Source organism: Mytilus edulis, chromosome 1 (genome assembly GCF_963676685.1).
Source record: "Mytilus edulis chromosome 1, xbMytEdul2.2, whole genome shotgun sequence".
Taxonomy (NCBI): domain Eukaryota; kingdom Metazoa; phylum Mollusca; class Bivalvia; order Mytilida; family Mytilidae; genus Mytilus; species Mytilus edulis.
Window position 1 is genome coordinate 68,124,539 of NC_092344.1, and position 25,551 is coordinate 68,150,089.

The window sequence follows — 25,551 nt, forward strand, 5'->3', positions numbered from 1 at the left end:
ATTTTGTGATACATTGCGGTTTGTACAACAATGACTATAGTTGACCTAGAATGTTACTTTTATAAAAGAAAGTAGTTTGATAAGATAGAATATACAGTTGTTTTCTTTAGGTCTTACTCAATGGTGAATCGGTTGCACTTTTAAACATGTCTTGCTATACCATGGTAATCTAAATGCTTTTGAAAGTACAAAACTTCATGTTTACCAAACCCATCGTCATTAGACGTGAACTATGCATACATGTTATTAGTTTCTCAGTAAGGGAGCTTACATTTGATTTTTATGGGGAGCTAGGATGAAATTTGAAAAAAAAGGCAGGACAGGATTTTGAGTAAAAAAAAAAGCAGGATGAGTAACTTGGCAAAAAAAAGGCAGGATGACAATTGTTGTAAAAAAGTCAGGATAAGCTAAGAAAAAAAAGGCAGGACGGAATAGACTGAAAAATAAAAAGGCAGGACAGAGATTACAACTAAAAAAAAAGGCAGGACACAATTTTTCATCCTGGCGCCCCTCTCCACCCCCACCCCCACCCATAAAAATCAAATGGTAGCTCCCTAACGAGAGTTTCATCAATTTAATTAAATCAATACAAATGTATGTGCATGTTATGCTTCTTCTCTGGCTCTCTATAGCTCATATCTCATCAACGTTTCTATGAAAAATACAGCACAAAAGTCATGCTTTTTAAGTTGTTACTTGTGTCCAACAAATTTGTTATTCGGACAGGATGGAACAAAGAATAAACAAAGGAATAAACAAAGTTATGTTTAATTATATAATGGCATATACTCCCTGCTTTGACCAAGCTTTTTGTAGAAGAAAAATAAAGACGGCTTCGGTAAGTTAATATATATACAAAAAAAATAAATAAACTGCGGTGTTTACGCGTCAACAGGTTAATTATGTCTTTACATCCATCATCTCCCAAAAAAAGAACAGTTACTAAGAAGTTGAAATAGCTATTTTCCTGTAATGAATTGACATACAATTCAATTGAAATTACAACATCTAGACTTCCTGTAAGACAACACACACATATATATAATACAAACGTCGACCTTGTACATCCACACTTGCAAATTTGAATTTCATTACTTGACAAAGTAGTTACACTTGTGAAAAGAATAACAGGTAAGACATTTTACATGCATATATGAATTCGCAAAGCTTACATATTACATATTACATTGTATATATTTATTTATATGTCTACTTTGTACATACTTATCCGAATGCGACAAATAAAATAAAATAAAGAAAATAGACATATTTTGTATTTACGTGTCTCTAAAACCCATTTCTTAATTGTACTTATATAAATTAATATTTAATATTCGTGAGAACATATTCAGTACTGTAAATACAACACACTATTTCAGTAAAGCACACTTCGTAATTTTTTGGAAAAGAGATATTTTCTTGTTCGGTGTGCACGATAACAGATAGAAACCAAGTAAACGGAATTTGTTGACACATTAGGATAACAAAAACCTATAATTTGGCATTCAAATTAGAAAGATCATATAATTATCAAAGGGGAAATGTTTACTAAGTTTTAAGTTGTTTGCACTACAACTTCATCAAAACAACAGTGACTAAAAAACTTTAACCTGCAGCGAGACAGATGGACGAACGGACGGTCAACGAACGAACGAACAGAAACACAGACCGAAAAACATAATGGCCCTGAGTGTGGCATTTACAACGAGAACAATTTTATATGATAAATAAATGAACTCGATTTTTTTTTGTTTCACTCAAGTACTATATGTGATATATTTAGATTTTCTACAGGCTGCAGCAATTATTATATTAGTTTGCTTTAATAACCTTTAATAAACATGATAGTCGCCTATGTGAAAAACGGAAAGACATTGACAATTTAGTTGTTAGCTTTGGGAAACATATTTACCTACTTAAACTTGTGAAATAAATGAGTGTTTATAAAGCACGTGTGTGAACCATTAGTAACCACGGAAGCTGCACTAATTCCGCCTTTGCGAGAGAGAAAAGAAAGTGAGAGATTTATATTTTTAAACATTAAATGCTTGCTTAATAACCAAAACCTGAGAAATAAATAATGTAATTTAACATTGTTTCATTGACAGAAATTAACCGTTAAAAACCACAAAAAAATTAAATAAATTAAAATAAATTTTATTTTAAAACTAATAGAATTGTAAATGAAAACAGAAAATGTATTGATTCAAATAGTTATTTTGAAAAAAAATGCATTTCCTAGATACGAATTTGACATCATATCCACAGGCAGAAATCGGAGACAAGTGCCAGTGATCATATCCTTTCTAAACCACAAGCACTTATCAGACGTACAACATGTAACACTACTGTGTAATGTAAGGGTTTTACTTACACCAATTATAACAATGAAAGTGTACTAGTTTGTATTTCTAAAGATTTCTGTTTTCAATCTGGTTCAATAGGACAACACTTATTCTTCATTGCTGCTATCATTTTATATCACAAAAGAATCTTTCAACAGTAGCTTAACATGATTACATAGTGTTAAAAATGAAAATTATTGTATCAAAATCCGTATGTTTATTCGACAACACATCAAGGTTCATTGTGGCCAGCTCTATGGATCAAACCTAAGAATAAACCTTTGTATTTTCAACTTCTCTTCTACGTATACGCAAATATTGTTATTGGATGTGCATTTTTTTAAAATAGAAACTCCTTTTGATTAAAAACAAATTGTTTTTATCTTTAAATGATGAAAATCGAAACGAAAGCCCGTTATAGCTTGCTGTTTGATGTGAGCCAAGGCTCCGTGATGAAGACTGTATAATGGGTTACTTTTACAAATTATAACTAAGGTGGTGAGTTGTCTCAATGGCACTCATACCACATCTTCGTAGATCATACATTTTTTAAAAGTCTATTAATTATCTTGTGAAGTTTATTGAATTTTAAACATACTGTGTGTTTCCATATTGTTTTGAGCAAACGAGACTTTGTTGTCCTACATCTGCATTTTTTGCTATTGCAGATGATTGTGCCACTAAAACTATTGGTATTTATGGTAGAGGTTTTTATTTTGAAAGTTACAGCACAAAGTAAGCATAATATATTGGCAGTTGCTATCAGTATCATATGATACATGTATTTGTCCGACCAATACTATGATGCGCATGTCACTTTCTGTGTGTGCGTGTAATATTATCTTTAGCAGCACCAGGGGTCTCAAATTATATAAATGGACATTTAAAAAGCTAATATTTTTGCGATCTTTAATTGTTGAGCCCTAATATCGTAACTAGTAGTAGAGGTTGTTGTTGTATACAAATATAATCTGCTGTAGTCCAATGTGAACAACGCTTACTGAATTTTTAAAATTTATTTCTTTATCTAGCGTTTCATACAATACGAAGGAAAACATTTGTTGAAACACACATTTTGGTCCTTCATTTAAAATAAAAGAAACTTTTAAAGGATTTGGTTAAGTTGAAAAAAGTTCAAAATTGTTGTGTAACAGTTTGAAGCTGTCACACAGAATTATATATACATGTATAGACCCCATTAACATAAAGATATCCTCTTTTTCCCAAATCTCTTTTTTTGTTTTTTCTCCAGATCACATCTTTGTTGTCCCCTATATTCAATATCCCTTTACGGTATTAGATTAATTTCTTAGTGTGCTAGTAACCCAATATGGCATATATGGGGTCAGTAAATTCCATATGGAGTGAGAGCGAAGTAGGCCTATATATAATTTTTTTTTAACCCATTCAGATTAATTACCTTTTTATTCCCCTTTACGTGTGAATTCAATTATTTTTAATTAAGTCCCTTTTATAAAATTGAATCTTTATTGAAGTTCATACTATCTTGTTCAATTGTCAAATTCTAAAAACTGGAAAATTAATAACAAATATTGATATTGAAATTTTCAGCTATGATTTTAACATTAGTGATCGGTTTACACGCTACCCCCTGGTGCTGCTTAAGATAATGTAACATAAATTGTCATGTGCATTACAACAATAGTCCTAGTACTTTTCGTCCGGTTAGATTCGTCCGGCTAGCCGGACAAATAGCCACTCCGTAAAATATTTGTGTAACATACAGATTAGTAAATAGAAAAATGCACATTATTATTGTGAATAGGAAACACATTTTGGAATGCTCAATGCAAAAAACTTGTACCCAACATTTCATTTATTCTAATCTACAGTTCATCAATGTATTACGATCATTTGAAAATGCTTGATATACCTTTCACTGGACATTATGCAAACAAAAGCAATCAATGCATGAGTTAAAAATACATTCAGATAAATTGACATTTTGTCCCCGAGGACATCAACCGCCCAGTAGCAAGACTATAATTGCATGAATTTACGAAGATCAAACAGGAAACTGGCTCGGACGTCGCCCAATAGCCATGGCGTTGTCAGTTTGTTTTACATTTATGAGTTTGACTGTCCCTTTGGTATCTTTCGTCCCTCTTTTATAACCACTGGGTCGATGTCTCTGCTGGTGGACATTTTGTCCCCGAGGACATCATCCGCCCAGTAGCAAAACTACAATTGCATGAATTTACGAAGATCAAACAGGCAACCGGCTCGGACGTCGCCCAGTAGCCATGGCGTTGTCAGTTTGTTTTAGATTCATTAGTTTGACTGTCCCTTTGGTATCGTTCGTCCCTCTTTTATAACCACTGGGTCGATGTCTCTGCTGGTGGACATTTTGTCCCCGAGGACATCATCCGCCCAGTAGCAAAACTACAATTGCATGAATTTACGAAGATCAAACAGGAAACTGGCTCGGACGTCGCCCAGTAGCCATGGCGTTGTCAGTTTGTTTTAGATTCATGAGTTTGACTGTCCCTTTGGTATCTTTCGTCCCCCTTTTGATACATTGAGTTATATAAATTTATTGGGATTCACCAATCGTACCTCTCAATGTAGGTGAAATATATTTTACATCCTCGTAATTTTCAGTAAACCTTGCTCTAGAAGGAGAGGTGAGACAAAGTTCAACATACAAAACGTTTGGTCCACACTTGGCTATTGAAGGACCAGCAAATAATGAATGGAATGATGGGTGCTCATCTACAGCTGCATGGGAAACGACGGCATGGTGGGGATTACTACTACCAGAACTAGTCTACGTGACAAATGTTGAAATATATTATAGAGAGACACGTAAGTGTCGGTTAATTCTTCAAGGGCATTTCATAAGCTCTTTTATATTGTTTTAACGGTCTTGGGATTAAAGCAAAAGAAAATCACATTCATTATCATACATACTTGACATATAGGCAAAATATTATCAAAAGGACAAACCAGGGTCGATTTCTTCAAGGCAGATGTGGAACTTCCTAAAAAGATTCGCTCTTCAGCTTTCCCTTTTTTATTTTTATTTCCGTCTCATATAATAAATGTGTTACTGAGAAAAACACAAAAGGTTATATGCTCTTTGAAAAAAGAATTACTACCATGAACCCTCTTTTCTGCAGCAATTTGTTTATGTATTTTGTCATTTCTTTCCGCTTCGTTGGTTCCAAATGTACGCTGGCGATGATACATAGTTTTCATGGAAAAGTATCACTGATAAATTGGTCTTAATATTTTCCGATGTACAAAGAAAGAAAATTTACCATTTGTGTGTTTGTTTAATTGAGAGGGCTGACCTATTTTGAAGACATTGTTTGTTTTTAAATAAAAAAAACAGTTTGTCACAATAAAAAATTATGAATACAATTAATTTAACATAGAGTCTCCATTTTTATCAAGTTCCAGTTTGTTGTTTTTATAATTTTATAATTTAAAAAAAATTCTATTTTTCCCGGGAAAAAAATCAATGCCCCAAAAGGAAAAGATAATGATTGGTGTCATATCAATATTCAGAAAGGTACATGACTTTGTGAACTTTCAAACTGAATTTACCCCGCCACAGTTTGTAAGTTTCTGTCCCAAGTCAGGAGCAATTAATTTAATGGTTGACTAAGTTGACGTTTGTTGCTGTATATCATATTAATTTTTTGTTTTTCGGTTCATTATTTTGTACATAAATCAGGCCGTTAGTCTTTTCGTTTGAACGGTTTTACATTTGTTAGTTCGGGGCCTTGTATAGTTGTCATATAAATAAAGTATTTATAGTTTAAACGTAATTATTTAATGCGAATATTTAGTTACTACACGCATTCACCCTTGCATTTCTACTGCGAACCTAATATTATTCATTTGACAGGACCAGACCGTATGAATGGTTTTCGTTTGAATCTATCCAATGATACAGTCCCTGCTAGAGATGCTTTTATTTGCTACACAGATCAGCATATAGCTGGCAAACCTGACGTTACCCAGGATATCAATTGCAATAGGCTCACAAAAAATGTGTATTTCTTTAACAGAAGAAGCTCAACTCGAAATGGCGAAGGAGCTTTCGTAGAACTGTGCTATATAGCAATATACGGTTGGTAGTATTTTGTAATTCTGTTAACGTATAGTAAACAATGTATTTTACAAGCATTTTCCAAATCAAGGAAATACATACTGTGTACTCAATTCTTTGATTGAGATGTACGTATTAATATTATTTAGTGGTTATATAAATGAATCACGACATCTGTGATCATCATAAATTTAAGCAAAACATTTAATTTTTAGCTATGAAATCCAAGTTATTGTCAGATTCAAAATACAGGATAAGTACTTAGATAATTATAGGTAAAGCACGCGAACGTATTAAGAGGTACGACTTTGTTCAAATCTAGTTTCATAATTTATATTTTCATATTTCTATTAACTCCTTATGTTAAGAACTGAATGCTTCTTTTTGTAAATTCACCTTTTAATTTTCCTATCTATGTCTTTTGGTTAAAGTTTCAATGAGGAAATACCCCACTACTATCCTTTTTACTTGCAGGATGCTGGAAGGATACGTGGGGATTAAATTGTACAAACGCATGTCCTGCTAACTGTTTAGACAACCATTGTTACCCTGGAAATGGTTCATGTATTTGGGGATGTGATTCCCGAAACTGTCTCCAAGACAAGTGTGATAGAAACACAGGTGTTTGCAGCTATGGATGTAAAGCTGGACTTGTAGGACAGAACTGTAATAATGAGTTTTGTGAGTAATGTATCCCTATAACAGAAAAAAAACCGTTACATCTTAGAATTGAATTAACATTATCTTATACATTATAAAATGTACAATACTGAGGCTTTTGTTACACTTGATGAAGAAACACATATTGCTGTCAACTACAGTATTGTATTTGTGTCTAGAAGATATCATGCACACTCCACCTTGTTTCTCAATTTGTAAACGTCCGTTTACGGATAGTATTATGGTATAGCGTTGTCATTCCGTCCGTCAGTCATCAACATATCGGACAATAACTAAAAAAGGTTAAAACTGATAAATGTCCCTGCACCTTTGAATTGTTTATATATATTGACGTTGTCTCCCTTCAGATACAATGTATCTATAAATGCTTGAAGGTACAAAAATGTACGTTACTGAGTTATTTCATCTATAAAAAGAGGGAGATTTTCCAGTTTTCGTACTATTTTTTTAAACTGTTTTATGCAGTATTTATGAAACTTTAAATTTATCGTATTTGGCACAACTTTTTGGAATTTTGGGTCCTCAATGCTCTTGAACTTTGTTTGGCTTTACAACTATTTTGATCTGAGCGTCACTGATGCGTCTTTTAAAGTAGACGAAACGCGCGTCTGGCGTATTAAATTATATCCTGGTACCTTGAAAACTATTAAAATACTGGTTTATATCTAATGAAATAGGCTCCATTTTAAAATTTTCTAATGGACACCGAACAGTTATACTTGGAACTTTAGTATATGATAGCAAGATCGAACTGAAACTGACCACATTAATACTTTGACAAACGGAACAATATAGAAACGAACATAACAACATTATGTATTTATTAAACATTTGTGACCTAATTAATTACTATATAACAGTTTATAAATTCGACAAAGCGGAATTTGAAAATAAACACAATAATTAAATTATAATCCCTGTTGTATTTTAAAAGTACTAAAGTACTATCTAGATTTTATCATAAGGCGAAAGTAGTTTACCGCTTTCCAAATCTCATCAATCGATAAGAGAGAGACAAAATAAGGTAAACAATAGAAACTATGGGAATCACATGAACTATAAAAGGAGCTGACCTCAAAAAGAAAGTCGACATGGTCAGCTATGTATGCATTACCGACCATGCCTATTATATTCATTTGAAATGTGACATGCGAGTATAGGACATAATCGGGTCAATTACAGATTCGAAAAATATACTGGTATCAAAAGATCTAAGATAGCGAAAGTATATCAAAAGTAATTTGAGACTCATCGTATCGGTCAATAAATCTTTGATGGTGACCATAAACACGTACATTTTTTGTATATAGTGTTGACTTCATTTAATCTTCCACGTAATTTTGTGGGAACAGTTTCAATTAGATGTGATTCAGGTTCAGGGATGTTTTTGTTTATTTTATCGCAAATGATATTCAAAAGCTCTATTTTCAGTTAAAATACTTAAGTATAGTTACTGTTTCCCTTAATAGTACTGCAACCAGAGTTCATTTTTTTAAACTTTAATGGCCCGGAAGAACACACACCTAAATTATATATCGATGGAAAGAGGAAAACGTGTACAATAAGAAAAGTTGGGTCGTAAAAATCCAGAGTGGTCACAATTTTGTGAAATTGAGGTCAAAGGTCAGACTTAAAAATATCAACATTTCAACCACAAGGACAAAAAGGAGAAATATTCTGATATTTATTCAATAGAATGCTACAAAAACGATTCAATCATAAGCATATGGTATAAACGATGTTAAAACGACAAATTTGACTACTTATATGAAAAGCTGCCATTACAAAATGGCGTTGATTTGGAATCTTCTGATTTTTTTCCAATTAAGACATAGCAAAAGAAGAAGTGGCCTTGACCTTTTCACATCCATAAACTTTCATATTGTGTATAGTATTTCACTATAATACATTACAGAATTATTTTCTAAAGTATAAAACACCAGTTTATCAAATTATTTCAATATTTTTTCTATCTTTGAAAAAAACTAAATTCAAGTGCTGAAACAGTGTTTTTAATTTTGCATCTTAAAGGTTGTGTATTTTGAGAAAATTATTATCTAGTTATAGATAAATACATATTGTGTATTTGCAAAATCTAGACAGCAGTTATAACACAAAATATACTATAGTCACGCGAGGCGAATGCGAGGTTTAAAAAAAATGAGTGTAAAACAAAGTCAGTTTGGTGCATGAACATTTTTAAATGGGATAATCCTGGTAAAAAAGTTAACTCATTAATTTTTTAAGGGAAGGATGAAAAAATATACAATGCAATGCCAATTTTCTAATATTGTAATTCAAAATCAGTCATGATCCTTATATAACTTTTAAAAGCGACACACAATAGCTCAAGTATTCATAAAATAGTGACATGAATCAATCTCTTAGTCATCATATGCGGATTCAGTACGCGTATTAGCATTACAAGACACTTCCCTTTTTTATAAGAACAAGTTCGGCGTAGGACAGAGTTTGTTCAAAGCAAACACAGTTTTTGAGTACAAATGCTATCTGGAACGTAAATATCGTCATGATTCGGTCAAACTCGTCAGATATAGTCTTACCTTTGCATAGGAAACACAAAAGAAATGTGAGTACAAAGTTTCGATCAATGTTCGTGACCCATATTCCCATATGCATATGCATGATGTATCTGCACTGCCAATCCAAAATGTAATGGGGCGAATGTTGCTACAGAAACGATTGATTTTGTAATAGCATGCATACATTTACGAATTTGTGTTATCTTTAGGGAAAATATACGGTTCAGAAGCGCCTTTGTGTTATTTTTATCAATTAACTAACAAATGAACTTTTGAGCCTAGGCTCCGTGTTGAAGACCAGACCGTGACCTATAATGGTTTACTTTTATAAATTGTGACTTGGATGGTGTGTTGTATCATTGGCACTCATACCACATCTTCCTATATCTATTAACAAGCTATGCGTTTCCATAGAAATACCAAAACGAGGACATAGCTCATAAGAGCACTGGTGGCAGGGTGAAGTAATTGTTCTTGTTTTAATGTATCCTTAATATTTTCAGACACACCTTGGTGTAATTTTGAAAGTCTTAACATAGACTTCAATTTTTCTGCAGCAGATATCGCATCCCCTAAATTGAGTTCAGAGCTAAACTCTATATTTCATATCCCTTGGCCCCACTGTGTCTGAATTGTAAGGTGTCACAATATCTAGTTAGTTCTGGAGTTTGGCAGTTTGTTAAGCATCAGAGACAATCTTGAGTAAAATTGATCGGTATATATAGAGGATGTGCTACATGAGAAAGGCTTTTGTTATGGAAGAACAAATCACATCACTAACAATCGTTATTAATGAACTGACAGCAAGTTCAAATTCTAATTTTTCAGTAACTGTTTTACTTAATTGCACAGGTGTTGACTTCAATAAGTACTTGGTTATGCATGGATAAATGATTACTCACATTAATAAGCACAACTTTAAAAGACTGTCAACACGTTTAGAGGACTCAGTTTTGCGTAGTTTTCTGTTTTTTTTTAAAGGTTTGTCTTTTACACAAAAACCCTGTTTTCATATCCAAACTACAAGGAAGAAACTGAGCGCGAGATCGTATAAAAGTGTCAGGTTGTGAGGATACATGTCGATCAGTTTGATCACATGTATGGATTTCTGTTGTTTCTAATTTAAAGTTCCCCAAGTGTGACTGTGGAAACGAAATATGGTCACTTGGTCTTCTCCCGACCGGCAGTAAAACAAAGTGGGGCGTTTTGGCTGTGCGGGATGTATCAAGTTCGCAGTCACGTCCGGTCAGAATGGGGACGTTAAGTCCGATGCCTCGTGTAAAGGGAGTGTCACGTTCTTTGCATGTTAAAAACCCTTGCATCAACTCTTTGAGGAGTCCGAAGGTGGCATGTTGCAATGGAAAATTTCTGTCCCAATCCAATATACCATCATTTTCCAGTGGCAGTCTAAATTTTCCCGATCATCATCCCGAATGGCCTCTATTATGACAAAACCTACATATTGTTTTTATTGTTAACTTGTTCTCGTCCTGAACATGCATGAACTATTTGTCACTGGACGTTAAGCAACCGACAATTAATCAATCAATCTAATTTAAAGACGCACCAATTTTGCCTTCTGGTGCAAGTCTCATAACATCACTGATGATTCGCACACGGAAAGCAAAATATTAAGAGAAGTTGGTTTTAGTATCACCTTGTCACACACCAAATCTCTGCGAATCTTCAATAGTACTCCCCCCACTTGCATGCATATGAATTGCTCTGAGGTTAAACATTGACATACAATGTATTTTCACACAATGTCAACTATAGTCATTATCCGGAAAAACCTCTTATCCGAAGGATTTGGTTAACTTTTATATAAAGTCAAAATTTTATTAACAAAAATATAACTTATTTACAGAAAATACACGAAAGAACTACTATATATATATTCAAATCACTCAAAAATAAATTAACTTCTCCTACAAAATCTACATAATCACATCGAAACTATCAAATTGATGGTGAAGGAAAAAATAAATGGTGGAGCTGATTGACGGATAGGAAATTTCCGTAATTAAAAAAGGTACAAATGATGTTTTTATTTTTGAGTTTTTGACAAAATTGTTTAGAATTTGCCAAACAAAATTTGCATGCAGTATCGCAATAATATGTTTTGTCCTCTCAAATGTCAAATACTATTTTTGAATCATATGTTTTCTCGTTTTAAAAGAAAAACGCGTTAAATTTCTATCTAAAAAACAGCTAACTTTAAGTTTGAAAGTTTTACTTGGAGATGGTATTATATTTATGTCTTCATCATTCCGATGATCCTTGATGATATGTGCATAGAAAATATTTACGAAAATAGCGGGAAATTTAACCAAAAAATATATTTTTGGATTTTAAGGTAACTACCCAAAACCGTAAATTGAGGGGTACCCCCATTAAAGGGATAAAATACAAAAATGTGACCATAGAAACTTTTTACGACCCGACGGAAAATAAAATATAGATATTATTCTATCATTTAAAACAATTTGCAGCCGTGTGTTATTCCGGACCATTAAACTCGTTAACTAAGCGTCTTTTTCGATGTCAGTTGCAGTACTATAATGAAAACACCAATTATACTCAGTGATCGGTCCCTGTCTAAAATGAACATAACAAATATACTAGTTATTTTTGTCATTAAGTCAAGTGGCACTGAAGATTAAGAGCAAATACTGGTCAGTTCAAAATTCGAATAATGTGACCGGGTAGAGTGACATAAAATTGAGAATGGAAATATGTGTCAAAGAGACAACAACCCGACCATAGAACAGACAACAGCAGATAGTCACCAACAGGTCTTCAATGCAGCGAGAAATTCCCGCACCCGGAGGCGTCCTTCAGCTGACCCCTCAACACATATATATATACTAGTTCAGTGATAATGAACGCCATACTTAACTCCAAATTGAACACAAGAAACTAAAATTAAAATAATACAAGACTAACAAAGGCCAGAGACTCCTGACTTTGGACAGGCGCAAAAATGCGGCGGGGTTAAACATGTTTATGAGATCTCAACCCTCCCCTATACCTCTAGCCAATGTAGAAAAGTAAACGCATACCTATACACTCATTAAAATTCAATTCAAGAGAAGTCCGAGTCTGATGTCAGAAGATGTAACCAAAGAAAATAAACAAAATGACAATAATACATAAATAACAACAGACTACTACCAGTTACCTGACATGCTTGCTCCAGACTTCAATTAAACTGATTGAAAGATTATGTCTTCATCATTTGAATATCAGGCACATCCTTCCCGTTAGGGGCTTAGCATCATACAATCATAACATATATGAAAAGAACATATCATGGACATTTGACCTAAAACATTGTTCGGTTTAATGTGTAAGCGTGTTATTGTTAAAAAAATAAAAACGACTATAAAAATAAGGACAATCACATATTTCTCATATGGTTTGAATGTCTATGAAATAAAAATTTGAAATAAAGCTCAATCATTATCAATCTTTTCTTTTACAAACGCTTAACAGATAATATTGCTTCTAATGGAACGGCGACTGAAAATCCGCTGAGCATAAGTCATTCAGCTTATCTGTCCATCGATGGCAAACGGACGGGTAGTTGTTCAAGGTTATCTGGACCCAACTCATATCTACAGGTTGACACGGGGTTTACGAGTATCATAACCATGATTTATCTGACTTTAAATGGTGAGTGACCGTTGTTTTCTTGATTTACTTGGAAAATAACTTGTAATGCATCTTAGGATTTACGGAAAAAGGCAAGAATAAAAATAATCAAACATAAAAACAAATAAACCACAAAACATAGGACAAAAAACAGAAATATTGAGCAACCCAACACCACGAACATCCGTGTTAGAATATTTTTTTTGGGGGGAAGTATCAACAGTTCTAGCTCTACTAATGGCACACGTTGTTAAAGTGTTACTTCAACTCGTGAGTGACACAAAAATACGGTGGTAATGTAACTAATTATGAGTAATCTCTCAATTTAGAGATGTTACCAAATTTAACAATCATTACATATGAAATAAATGTTATTGTTGATGTTGTTTAAATTTACGTAATTTGTTATTGTCAGATTATATGTTTATAAGTTTACAAATCATTTAAAAGGTTTAAACTGACCTGAGATAGATGTTGCTATCATTTCTATATGACCTATTTGGTCAGATAGCTTTTGAACTGTTTTGGTTCCTATGTATTTTTGGCTTTACAATATATTTGTTTTTAGTGTTTCTGATGAACATGATGGAGGTAAAATATAATGTTATATAAATATGTATCAAAAACTTTAATTTCTTTTCCTAAACGTCTGCGTGTGTTTGTAAAAGTGTCCTTAGTAGTCTTGTGATTTGCAAGTTAAAGTATATTTCATATTTGAGAATAAAACTACATTAAATTGATATGTATTAACTTTATGAACACAGGTTCTGCACCATTTAACGTTGGTACCCATTCAGTTCGTTGTACAAACAGAAGTGACGACTGGAAAGACGCAATAGTATTATATCATGGCGAACGTCCGACGAAAGATATTCACGTATCTGCTGTATGCAGATATGTTATCTATGTACCGCCTACTTTAAATGGAATTTCGGAAGTCGATTTGTGTGAAATAGAAATTGGTGGTAAGAACACGCGATCTACTTTTATAAATCCTTGTAATTTGACTGTTCAAATGCTTAGTTGGGTAGCACAAAAAGAAGACAACACTGAGCTTACAAAAGTAACTATAAGCATAATGTTGTTATATGAGAATGCATTCCTAGGGTATTTTAGGAGAAAAGAAAAGAATAAAATAACACAGCCTTTTGATCGAGTCAAAAAATTAGACACAATGGTCAATAGCTATAAAGGTAGAACTCAAGCGACCCCAAAAAAATAAATAAAAAAACAGTCAAAAGCATCAAGTGTTAGTGTAAGTTATGGTTATATTCTTCAATAATATCCTGATTCAAATTTGAATTCAAGACCAAATATTGCAATAAGGTAGAAAGATAAAAACAATATCTGATTCAGATTTGTTTATTAGATCTAAAATTCTTTAAAATATTACCATTTCGCGCTAGCACAACTAATAGGTTATTTGATCATGTTAATGGTACAAACAAAACATTCACGATTGAAACTAAATACAATATCCCCATTCTCTTCTGTTAAGCTAAATAGTTCTTCTCTGGCTACATTAATTTAATGTATTTATTATTAGATCAGATAAATATGTACAAATTACTTTATTTAAAAAAAATTAAATTTGGTGTATTTACTGTCTTCTGATTGGTTAAAAGTATTACTATTATTTTCAATGTTGTCAATTTTTATGGCGAAACGCCCACTCTGTTGTTGTGTATTCATACGCCAACATGTTATTTTTAATAAAGATAATATAAAAAGTTCTTTGAGCCTTATTTTTTATAGACATTTATTTATAATGAATGGCATTATTTATTTTGAATTTATTGAACCATACAATTAATTTATGACTCTTCACATTTTACATAATCCGCTATGCGGATTATTCAATGTGAAGAGTAAAAAATTAATTTTATTGTTCAATAATTTCAAAATGAACAATAGCCATTCATTAATTATAATAAATTCTTTTTCAAATTCCTTATGTAGGTTGTCCTTTAAGAAAGTACGGAGTAAACTGTGAAATGAATTGTTCAGAAAACTGCATATTAGGATTTTGTAATTTAGTAAATGGAAACTGCACACATGGTTGTGTTGATGGCTGGTTTGGTGAAAGGTGCAACGAACGTAAGAATATTATATTGATCAGACAATACCTATGTGAGCCATATATATAAAAAAGAAGTTGTGGTATGATTGCCAATGAGACAAATGTCCACAAGAGACCAAAATGCAGGGTTTCCACTGGGTCAATTATTTTTTTCGTCACCTCTTTCGCCAGAACAATATATTTTCGCCACTTTATTATTTTTTTCGCCAAGTAACATTAATATATTTTCTTTTGTTTCTAACCCCTCTACTCCTTAAATAGAATAAACCTGTCCCATTGTTGTCTATGATTATTCTCTCAAACTTATCTTAGATCTTAGAGTCTACCTTGTAATGAATAAACACCTTTTGAAAGTAAGAACTTTTGTTTAAGTTAAAAGGGGAAAAAATCATTATATTTTGAATAGTTTTTCTAAAAGAGGGGTCCAATTACTTTTGATAATAAAGAAGATATAAGTCCCGGAATATAACAAAATTCTTGGACATGTTTTGACCATATAATACCAGAAAGATATGTACATTCTTTCGGAAAGTTTCTTCAAAAGAAAAATATGTGCCCTTTTGTACCATGAAGTTTACAACAAAACAAAAGCTTTTATCACTTGAAATTGATCCCTCATTGAAGGTGTAGTCATTACATCGAAGAGATATTCTCATTCGAGGGGTTGATCCCAACCTTTTGCATAGATTTCTTCATAACGACAGTTTTCTTTTCTAGACCATCGTAAATAAAAAAGTTGAGATGTGAAACTATGCTTGAAACACGTCATGTCACTCAAACTACTTTATAAAGCACTCTCTCAAATCAATTATCTCCCAAATTCAAAGGATTAAGTTTTAAATCGGAGAATTTTCTTGCAGTTGAACATTTTTCGTCATAACAACAGTTTTCTTTTCTGTTCTATCATCAAAAGAAGTAGAGGAGACGTCAAAAGTTTGCGTCTAACACGTGCGTCGCAAAGTGGTTAACAAATACTTTGAGACATGTGACGGACGCCATTCACCCATATCCTTTTATCAAACAATACGATCAAGATCATGTTGTCGATAGCTATAAAATGCGATCAGCTGATTATTGATTTTCTGTCAAAATCTTAACGAGTTCAAGGTGAATTCCGAGTATTGTCTGATCATGTAAAGTCCGAGAAACCCGAAAAAGTAAATAAACAAGATGGAGGAAAACAAATTGTAATATATATTTCTTTCGCCAAATTCTTTCGCCAATGACGAATTTTAATCGCCACAATTATTATTTTGCCAGCGGAAACCCTGCAAAATGACACAGACATTAACAATTATAGGTCACCGTACGGCCTTCAACAATGAACAAAGCCCATACCGCATAGTCAGCTATAAAAGGTCCCGATAGGACAATGTAAAACAATTCAAACGAGAAAACCAACGGCCTTATTTATATAAAAAAATGAACGAAAAACAAATATATAACACATAAACAAACAAATGTACCTATTTTCACAAAATTGTTGCAATCCTTTACTTAACTATATAAATAACTGATGTAAAGACAAATATGATAGATAGAAAATGATAAATGGGTTTGATAATCAACAATGTGATGTAACTCGCCAATAAACTTGTTAAGTTAAAGAAAACACTTCATTATTAGGGTTTCTAAAACGATTGATAATAAAAACAATCTGATGTAACTCGCCAATAAACCTGTTTAGTTAAAGAACACACTTCATTTTTAGGGTTTCTAAAACGTGAAAGCGAAAGAATTTTTTATATTTAGTTTACGAGTTACTTGTAAATTAATTTTCTTTAAGCCTGTAAGGAAGGTCATTTTGGAAAACAATGTATCCACGCATGCTCACAGCACTGTTCTTTGCCTCATTGTGACCATGTGACGGGGAAATGTAATGGCGGATGTAAAAAAGGATGGAAAGATACTAACTGCTTTACCGGTAAGATATATATATTGTTGTTTGTTAGGCATAAAAGAGTGGCCCACACGTCATTAGGATGTCTGGAAGCAACATCCTCATATTTGATCGAGACCAAATGTTTTTAAAAATAAATCTTAGACATCACAATTACATTATAACTTTACAATTCTATTTTTTAATTCTTACAATTAGATGTCATTTGTGTGTGTACATATGTTCATATATACATATGTCATCCAACAAATATAATGAGTTTGATTGACTACTAATGCATCATGGTGTCTCAGAAGAGAAATCAGTTCCTTTGATATAATTGGTACCCATCATCAATCATAATTATACCCCCGATTTAAAAAAAGGGGGGTATACTGTTTTACCTCTGTCTGTCAGTCCGCCCGTCCGTCAGTCCGTCCGTCCGTCCGTCAGTCCGTCCATCAGTCCGTCAGTCCGTCCGTCCGTCAGTCAGTCCGTCCCATGAAACTTTCGTCACATTTTTCTCAGAAACTACACATCCACCCTTTCTGTAATTTGGTATCAACATTTATATATGTCAGCCATACCGTGTGATGCGTTTTCAGATTCATCACTTGACAACTTCCTGTTTACCGAACACTTGTATGATTTTACACATGATAGCCAAGTTGAAAATTTTCGTCACATTTTTCTCAGGAACTACAATACAAGGATTTCTGAAATTTGGTTTCAGGATTTATATAAGTCAGGTATACCGTGTGATGCGTTTTCAGATTCATCACTCGACAACTTCCTGTTTACCGAACACTTGTATGATTTTACACATGATAACCAAGTTAAAAATTTTCGTCACATTTTTCTCAGGAACTACAATACAAGGATTTCTGAAATTTGGTTTCAGGATTTTTATAAGTCAGCTATACCGTGTGATGCGTTTTCAGATTCATCACTCGACAACTTCCTGTTTACCGAACACTTCCATATTTTTACACTATTAATATTATCCACTTGCGGCGGGGGTATCATCAGTGAGCAGTAGCTCGCAGTTTCACTTGTCTTGAATTGAATTGCTCATACGATACAATTATGCATTGACATTTTAGAATGCAGTCCTGGATATTTTGGTAGAAATTGCTCACAGTCATGTGATGGGTGCTTATCGAAAACGTGTGACCGTTTTGACGGCTTTTGCCATGTCGGCGACAAATGTAAACCAGGGTATATAAACTACCCTAAATGTAATCAATGTATGTATATTAAAATAAACCTTCTGTTCCAAAAATAATTTCAAGTTTCATAAGATAATTGTCATTTTTTTTTTATCATTGTTTATATTCTTTTTAAACCAAGGTTGTGATTGAGATATATCTAGATTGAAGGTTTTGAAATATTTGAACTGATATCAATACGTATCAACAAAGTGGTGATGATAATTTATTTTCCTCGAGAGTTTTATATGCTCAGCAATTTTCAGTTTGAATGTTTGGATCATCATAAATCAAGGTTTCAATTCCGTATAACAAAGTTAAAGTACGATGATATCTGAGTGTATAAAACCATGTTGAATATTCATTTTACAAAAATTGAATTCTAGCAAAACAGTGCTGTGCGAACAAACATTGAAAATAAATAACTACTGCTATCTCAGCTATGCTATTTTAACTAAGAAAAAACCAGATTCGACTATACAATGAAATGTTAATTAGTTCGTTTATTACTCAGTTATTTTTTAAATTTGCTTAAGCTAGTTATACCTATGTTTTGTTAACTTTTCTGTCTTTTTGACATTTTAATTTATATTCCCATTACATATTGTAGCTCTTATATTATCTACTATTAATAAAACATTCAATATTTTAACCCAAAAATCAGTCTAACGATAGATACAACTACATCAATATCTAATTGTGTGAAATATACATTCCAGCATGTGCTAATTGGTTCTATGGTGAAAACTGTGCAAATAAGTGCAACTGTCTATCAGAACCTTGTAATAAATCTACTGGAATGTGTCCTGGCGGGAAATGTGACAGAGGATGGTCTGGTGAATCTTGTAATAAAGGTGGGTAAAACACAGTGTACATACTTCTTTACCATGAAAAGTGAGCGGTTTTGTGTTTTAACAACTTCCTAGATATTCAGAAACTACAAAAGTTATTTTTAAATGATTTGATTGATTCCAAAACAAAATACGGGGTTAGTATAACAATTGCTGTTTACATGTACGTATTCCGTTTTGTGTATTAAAAATCCATTCGTCTCTTTCTTTTTATTTCAGAATGCAGCGACGGATATTTTGGCTACAACTGTATCGGTTACTGTAACAACTGCTTAAACACTTCTTGTGAAATGTATGAAGGGAATTGCACATATGGAAGCAAGCAAGCAGGTAATACCAGGAATGATGTTTGAAAATTGATATATGCGTATTTATCGTAAAATTGATTATTTGTAAATAAGTACAAATCAGTATTATTATTAACATCGGAATTAGTTTTAAAAAAAATATTAAGATAGTTTCCAAACGAAATCCTGACAAAACATTATCCGTTACTATCATGATGTTATATTTATAGAATTTCAGTCCATAGAAGAACCAGGACCTGTTACACTCATTATTGGAGGAATTTGTGCTGCAATATTCATGGTGATTCTTGCAATCATTTTGTTTATCGTTTACAGGTATTTATTTGTTGCAGTCGATTTCCTCTAAAGATGATATTCTCATTATTGATAGACCATTTATTTATTACATAGGGGGTTCACAGAAACATGGGAGCACACACTTTTTCGCCGCACTATCTCCGTACTCTACCATTTTATACACTTCTTTTAATTACTCGTAAATAATCCTATTATCATTTAATGTGAATATCATACATATTAATAACAAGAGTCATTGAATGATATTTCTTATAATTAAAAAAGTCTGACACGCGTTTTGTCTATTTTAGTTGTGCTGTGCTTTAGCTTAAAACACAAATTTCGAAAAAGTTAAACTTTTCATATGGATAGAACAATCTTGAAGGTTCGAATGGTCCTTAAATTTGTGAATATTGAATTAACAGAAAATTACTACATCAATTTTATCAATGGATTAAAATTTTCTTTCATGTATTTCAGACGGTTCTCTAGATCGCAAAAACACAGAAATCATCCCAACATGGAAGAAAGTGAGTACCTATTTGTTTTCAATCTTTTTATGTTGTTTTTTCTTCGATACTAAATAATTAACATGATGAAGGGTTAAACGTTTACTCGTTTTACTATTAATATTTTTAACTCCTAAAGATCTTGTCAGGCAATATTTCCGTATAGCTGCAGTAAACTACAATGTATATTTTGTAATATTAACAATGCGATGAAATAAGTACTTTTTAATCTGTGACTGCTTACAGTATATCTAAAAAAAAATTTAAAGCAAAATTATGCATTCATGCCATTATTCTCTTAAAAAAAATGAACGGAAATTTGAAGTAGGGTATATATGAATTCGCAAAGAAACTAGAGAACGTACGGAACCTTAAAAAATACAAATTTGTGAGTAACAAAGCTATTGTTTTTACATTTACTAATTTAGTGAATGCGACAACGTTAAACAAAATTACAATACCTGCGAAAACATTATAGGGTTAACGCCTTTTTAAAGGAAGTTATTGGTGTATAAACTCTACCAATTCACTCACAAACAACTAAAAGTAGTAAATTGTATATTTATGTCTTCAATAGGCCTGGCGTATGAATATATTTGTTGGTTAACGCAAAAATATGTACTCAATGATATCTGATAAAAAATAAATTGCAATTATTATCATTCAAACGAATGTTTTTGTGTTTATTATTTTATTTAACGATTAACGTGTAGTGAAAATAAATTTTGTTAACGTCGGTGTTATTAATGCCGCCATGTTGTTTACATTGGTAACGAAAAGAAGTTCGGTCAACGTCGTCTATCGAAAAATAACCAACGTCAATATCAACTACCGGAAGACCTCTCGACCAATCATATCAACGTATTTTCTATAATGCAAATCATATAAGAATTATAACAGAATATTATTTGCATGAAATTATAAAGAATCTTTTTCATTTATATTTTGAAGAACTGTGTCCCTAAACAAATCTAGCTACAGTTTTTCTCCGTTTTCAGACAAAAAGACTCGTTCAGCGTTAACTGATCAAAGTGCAATGTATGAAAACGTGACAGGCGACTTTGCAAGTTCAGAAAATATACAACTATCGTTTGAAGAAAAGCATGATAGAAAAATCCGAACACTTGATATAAGTTCTTATGATTTACCAGATGAGGAGGAAGAGGGAAATGTCAATGTATATGGCAATGTCATTTCAGAAGATGATATATGTCAGCACAAAATTCAAATTGAGGACCTGTCATACGTGATAAATGAAAAGCGTAAAGATCATGGCTTTGAAAAGGAATATGGGGTTGGTATAGTAGAATTCAAGACACCATAATTGATATCTTGATACACATATACATACATTTTGGTCAAAATTATTTTTTGACATTTTTAATACTAAGCTCAACATTTGTATTTATATATCTGCCTACTAACATTTTAAAGATATATCACAGAGCTACTTGGAAAAAAAGGCTAACACAATCCCCACAAGGATGTCTGGTTTAAACTTATCCGGCAAAGTAACGTAGATCTACATTCAGCAAATCATAACGGAGAAAGCGGAGCCTTTTGAAATTCCACGAATGTCTAATTAAAGGAAAAAAGTTGTATACCGCTGTTCAAAAGTCTTAAAAATCGATTGTGAGATAACAGATTTGGGTTACAAACTTTAATCGAGATAAACACATCAACTTTATGTGGAAAACAACGGAACAATGCAAATGCAACATACATAGAAACGGACTATTAGACAACAACTCATGTTCCGATTATTGAATTGAATCGATGTAAAACTGTACACTATGATTTTGTACAAAATTAGATAAATATGAATAGATCAATTGTGATTCCTCCATATATCGCAGTATTTTATGTTTTACAGATGTTCCCAAAAGGTCTAATTCATGCTCATGTTGAGGGATCAAAAGAAGAAAATAAAGCTAAAAATCGATTTTTGACGACATGGCCATGTAAGTGCAAAATATATTTACAATCATTTATATAGGAACGGATCATACTTCAATTTAAAGTTGTGTATACATTTTGTACTTTGAAATTATATCGGTCCGTAGTTTTGAAAAAACGAATACACTGAGAAACAAAGAAGACTTGAGATAGCTTAAACAGTCTAACTTTGACAACTTCGCTCTTTTGGCTAAATATAACTATGGATTATTAATTTTGTTTTATATTTTTTATTGTTGCTACCATTTACAAATATATATAATTTATGCTAGTAAAAAAATTCGTATCGATATAACAATAAATCTATTATTTCATTTCAGATGACCACTCCAGAGTAGTTTTGAAAGGCGATACACCATATGATTACATAAATGCAAATTACATCGACGTCAGTTCCGAATTATAGCTATAAAAACCGACTGGAATAACAATTTAGATTTTATATGAAGTGCATGATTTTTTTACTATTTATTTGTTTTTGCTTTGAACTAGCTTCAAGTAACTGCGAGTACTCTCAAATCGTTCTCTCGTGTTAATTTGACCTGTTGATCAGTTTGTAATGCTTTTTTGTTATTCAACATGTTCAATGTTTACACATTTTGTGTTACATTTCAGCTCACTATTTTTAATATATATACGACCTTTGATACTGTAAGTATTTAGTATGACGAAAACTTTTCACTTCTGTATTCGGATTTCATGTACTATGAACTTAAAATCTATTCATTTTATAAAAATCATTTCTATACTCTTTGTACTCCTAACAATTTAAAAAAAAAATATCCCAATGTAAGTTATTTTTTTAACGGCATTTCGTTCAAGGTCATAGTTTCTGATTTTATCTTACCTCTCACTCTCACTCTTTTTATTATTTTTTTATTCACATTGTGTCATAGATACAATTTATTCCTTCAGTGTATGTTTACTTATTTTTGTTGATATGTCTTTTGATTGAGGTAAGTAATTTCTATTGATGTTTCAAAATGTTTCCTTTTATGTTGTGATGTTACACTATTATTTTAGGTCAGAATGAAGTACGAGTTCCTTTTAAAACCTTCAGACCCGCTGCATTGGTTTTCACCTGTCCTAAGTCAGGAAACTGTTGTTTATTTGTTGTCGTGTATCACCAGCCCAGTAGGCAGCACTTCGCTGTTGACATGATTATCAATTATATGGTCATTTTTATTAACATCCTGTTTACAAAAGTATCCGTGTTGTAGGCCGTACGCTAAACTATAACGGTTTACATTTAACAAATTATGACTTGGATGGGGAGTTGGCTCTTATACCAAATTCCTTTAAACCTTTGTAGTCAAAATTAAGAACGGGAATGGGGAATGTGCCAGAGAGACAACAAGCTGACTAAAAAGTAGAAAACAGCCTAATCTTAGCAATTGGTCTTCAACACAGCGATTTAATCCCGCACCCGAAGAAGGGGTTCAGCTGGCCCCTAAACAAAGATGTGAACTAGTTCAGTGAAATATTGTTGATTATTTATCTTAAATTGTTTTACCTTCTTTAAACACATGTATTAAGTTATTAGGCGCTTCTTTTTGTGAATAATTAGTTATGAAGCGTTATTTTTTTGAAGTGATATGATATAATATTTGAATACATTTATTTCAAATTGCAGAGCTATTATAAAGAAAAGGCGTACATTGCTACTCAAGGTTTGTATATTTAAGAACATATTACTTTTCTGTGATGGAACAACACTGGTTATGGTGTACTACGGTTTAGACTTTTCTTAACACACTGACATTTTTACGTGTCATCATAACGGTTATAAATTTACTCAAAATACGTACTAAAAAGCATAGTTATTAATTTGAATTACTTAAACTGCTATCATTAAATGTTTTTGTTATAGCTTTTGCAATGACTCAAAGACGATTAATGAATTCGACTGCCTTCTTTAATATGAATTGCATGCGTTAGCCAAAGTAGTCCCACAGAAAACAAAGCAAATAAAAAAAATAAAATCCTACTGAAGACACTCAACAATGGCGTTCGAATCAAAGCAACCAGAAAATAAAATCGAATTCCAAAACAATATTAAACATTTCACCGAGATAAATGGTAATAGATGAAGTCAAGCCCAAATAAAGTATCTATTACATGAGTTAGTACACACTCATACCGATGCTATAAACCCCTGTTACCTATCGAACTGTAACGAGATAATCATTCCAGTAAAAATTCGCTCAGCTATGGTCTATGCATAAAAGACTCTCTTCATAAGTCTGTTGTTCTATTAAATATCGTTATATAACCATGTATAACGCTAACCATTACTGGAATTGCTGAACACGGTTCCTTCTCTTTACTCAACAGAATATGAGCGGAAAGAAAAATGTATCCTAGTGTGTTACAATATAAGTATTCGAAATCAGTAAAATGGCTTTCCAGTAAAATTAATCTAAATTGTTTTATTTGATCAATTTATGACATATATCCCGAGTAGCTGCAAGATTTAATTATTTTCTTATTTGACAGTATCTCGTGTAACTCTATGCTTATATCGAATTAAAAATGACACTCTTGATTTTTTACATTGCATTCGGAGCAATTTCGCAATTCCATGCTCAACAGTCTCAGATGCTTGTTAGATTGATGCATTCTTATACCGAATTAAGAATCTATACTGCCAGTACACATTGACTGTGAAATAAATACATTAAACAGATTCAGATGATGTTTTTTTTTATGGCACCATACACAAATAGATAATAACTTACAAAACTTGTTCATTTATATTGTGCATAATTATAATGTTCAAAGAGAAAAACAGATTACAAATTGAACGACAGGTGCAAATGTCCTTCATTGTCTGTTTTGCTTGTTTATTTCATGATTTCAGGTCCAAAAAGAAATACTGTGAGAGATTTCTGGCATATGATATGGCAGGAAAATGTTGGGAAAATAGTGATGGTTACTCAACTTGAAGAAGAAGGAAAAGTATATGACATCATACAATTGTTGAACATTTGAGTTTCTAAAATGAATTCAGAGAATTGAAAGATTGTTTTTTTTTTTAGTTATTTCAAATAATTATGTAGCAGTAAAAAAACAATGTCGTAAAAAGTAAACCGCTTTAAAGTTCTGACTTTACTTTCATGATCCATAAGGACAAACGGTACAATATGAAAGTATTGTCACACAGAAAATTACTGCCTGGCAAAC

The 25,551-nt window shown here is 32.3% G+C and overlaps 1 protein-coding gene across 2 annotated transcripts in view; it reads left to right on the forward strand.

The window, feature by feature from the left end:
* The first annotated feature begins 1,023 nt into the window (after nucleotides 1–1,023).
* Nucleotides 1,024–25,551, forward strand: part of LOC139487903 (receptor-type tyrosine-protein phosphatase epsilon-like) — a 34,557-nt gene continuing 10,029 nt past the window's right edge. Inside the window, exons 1-17 of one of the 2 annotated variants that reach the window (XM_071273133.1) lie at nucleotides 1,056–1,131; nucleotides 1,795–1,888; nucleotides 6,898–7,104; nucleotides 13,143–13,322; nucleotides 14,066–14,266; nucleotides 15,261–15,398; nucleotides 17,168–17,305; nucleotides 18,364–18,507; nucleotides 19,188–19,322; nucleotides 19,539–19,649; nucleotides 19,837–19,942; nucleotides 20,384–20,433; nucleotides 21,411–21,706; nucleotides 22,286–22,373; nucleotides 22,689–22,756; nucleotides 24,002–24,038; nucleotides 25,229–25,326. In XM_071273133.1, coding sequence (XP_071129234.1) covers nucleotides 13,301–13,322; nucleotides 14,066–14,266; nucleotides 15,261–15,398; nucleotides 17,168–17,305; nucleotides 18,364–18,507; nucleotides 19,188–19,322; nucleotides 19,539–19,649; nucleotides 19,837–19,942; nucleotides 20,384–20,433; nucleotides 21,411–21,706; nucleotides 22,286–22,373; nucleotides 22,689–22,756; nucleotides 24,002–24,038; nucleotides 25,229–25,326 — 1,632 coding nt within the window. In that variant the 5' untranslated portion in view covers nucleotides 1,056–1,131; nucleotides 1,795–1,888; nucleotides 6,898–7,104; nucleotides 13,143–13,300. Of the gene's footprint in view, nucleotides 1,132–1,794; nucleotides 1,889–6,897; nucleotides 7,105–13,142; nucleotides 13,323–14,065; nucleotides 14,267–15,260; nucleotides 15,399–17,167; nucleotides 17,306–18,363; nucleotides 18,508–19,187; nucleotides 19,323–19,538; nucleotides 19,650–19,836; nucleotides 19,943–20,383; nucleotides 20,434–21,410; nucleotides 21,707–22,285; nucleotides 22,374–22,688; nucleotides 22,757–24,001; nucleotides 24,039–25,228; nucleotides 25,327–25,551 lie in introns of both variants that reach the window. The other variant, XM_071273124.1, reaches the window with a different exon arrangement.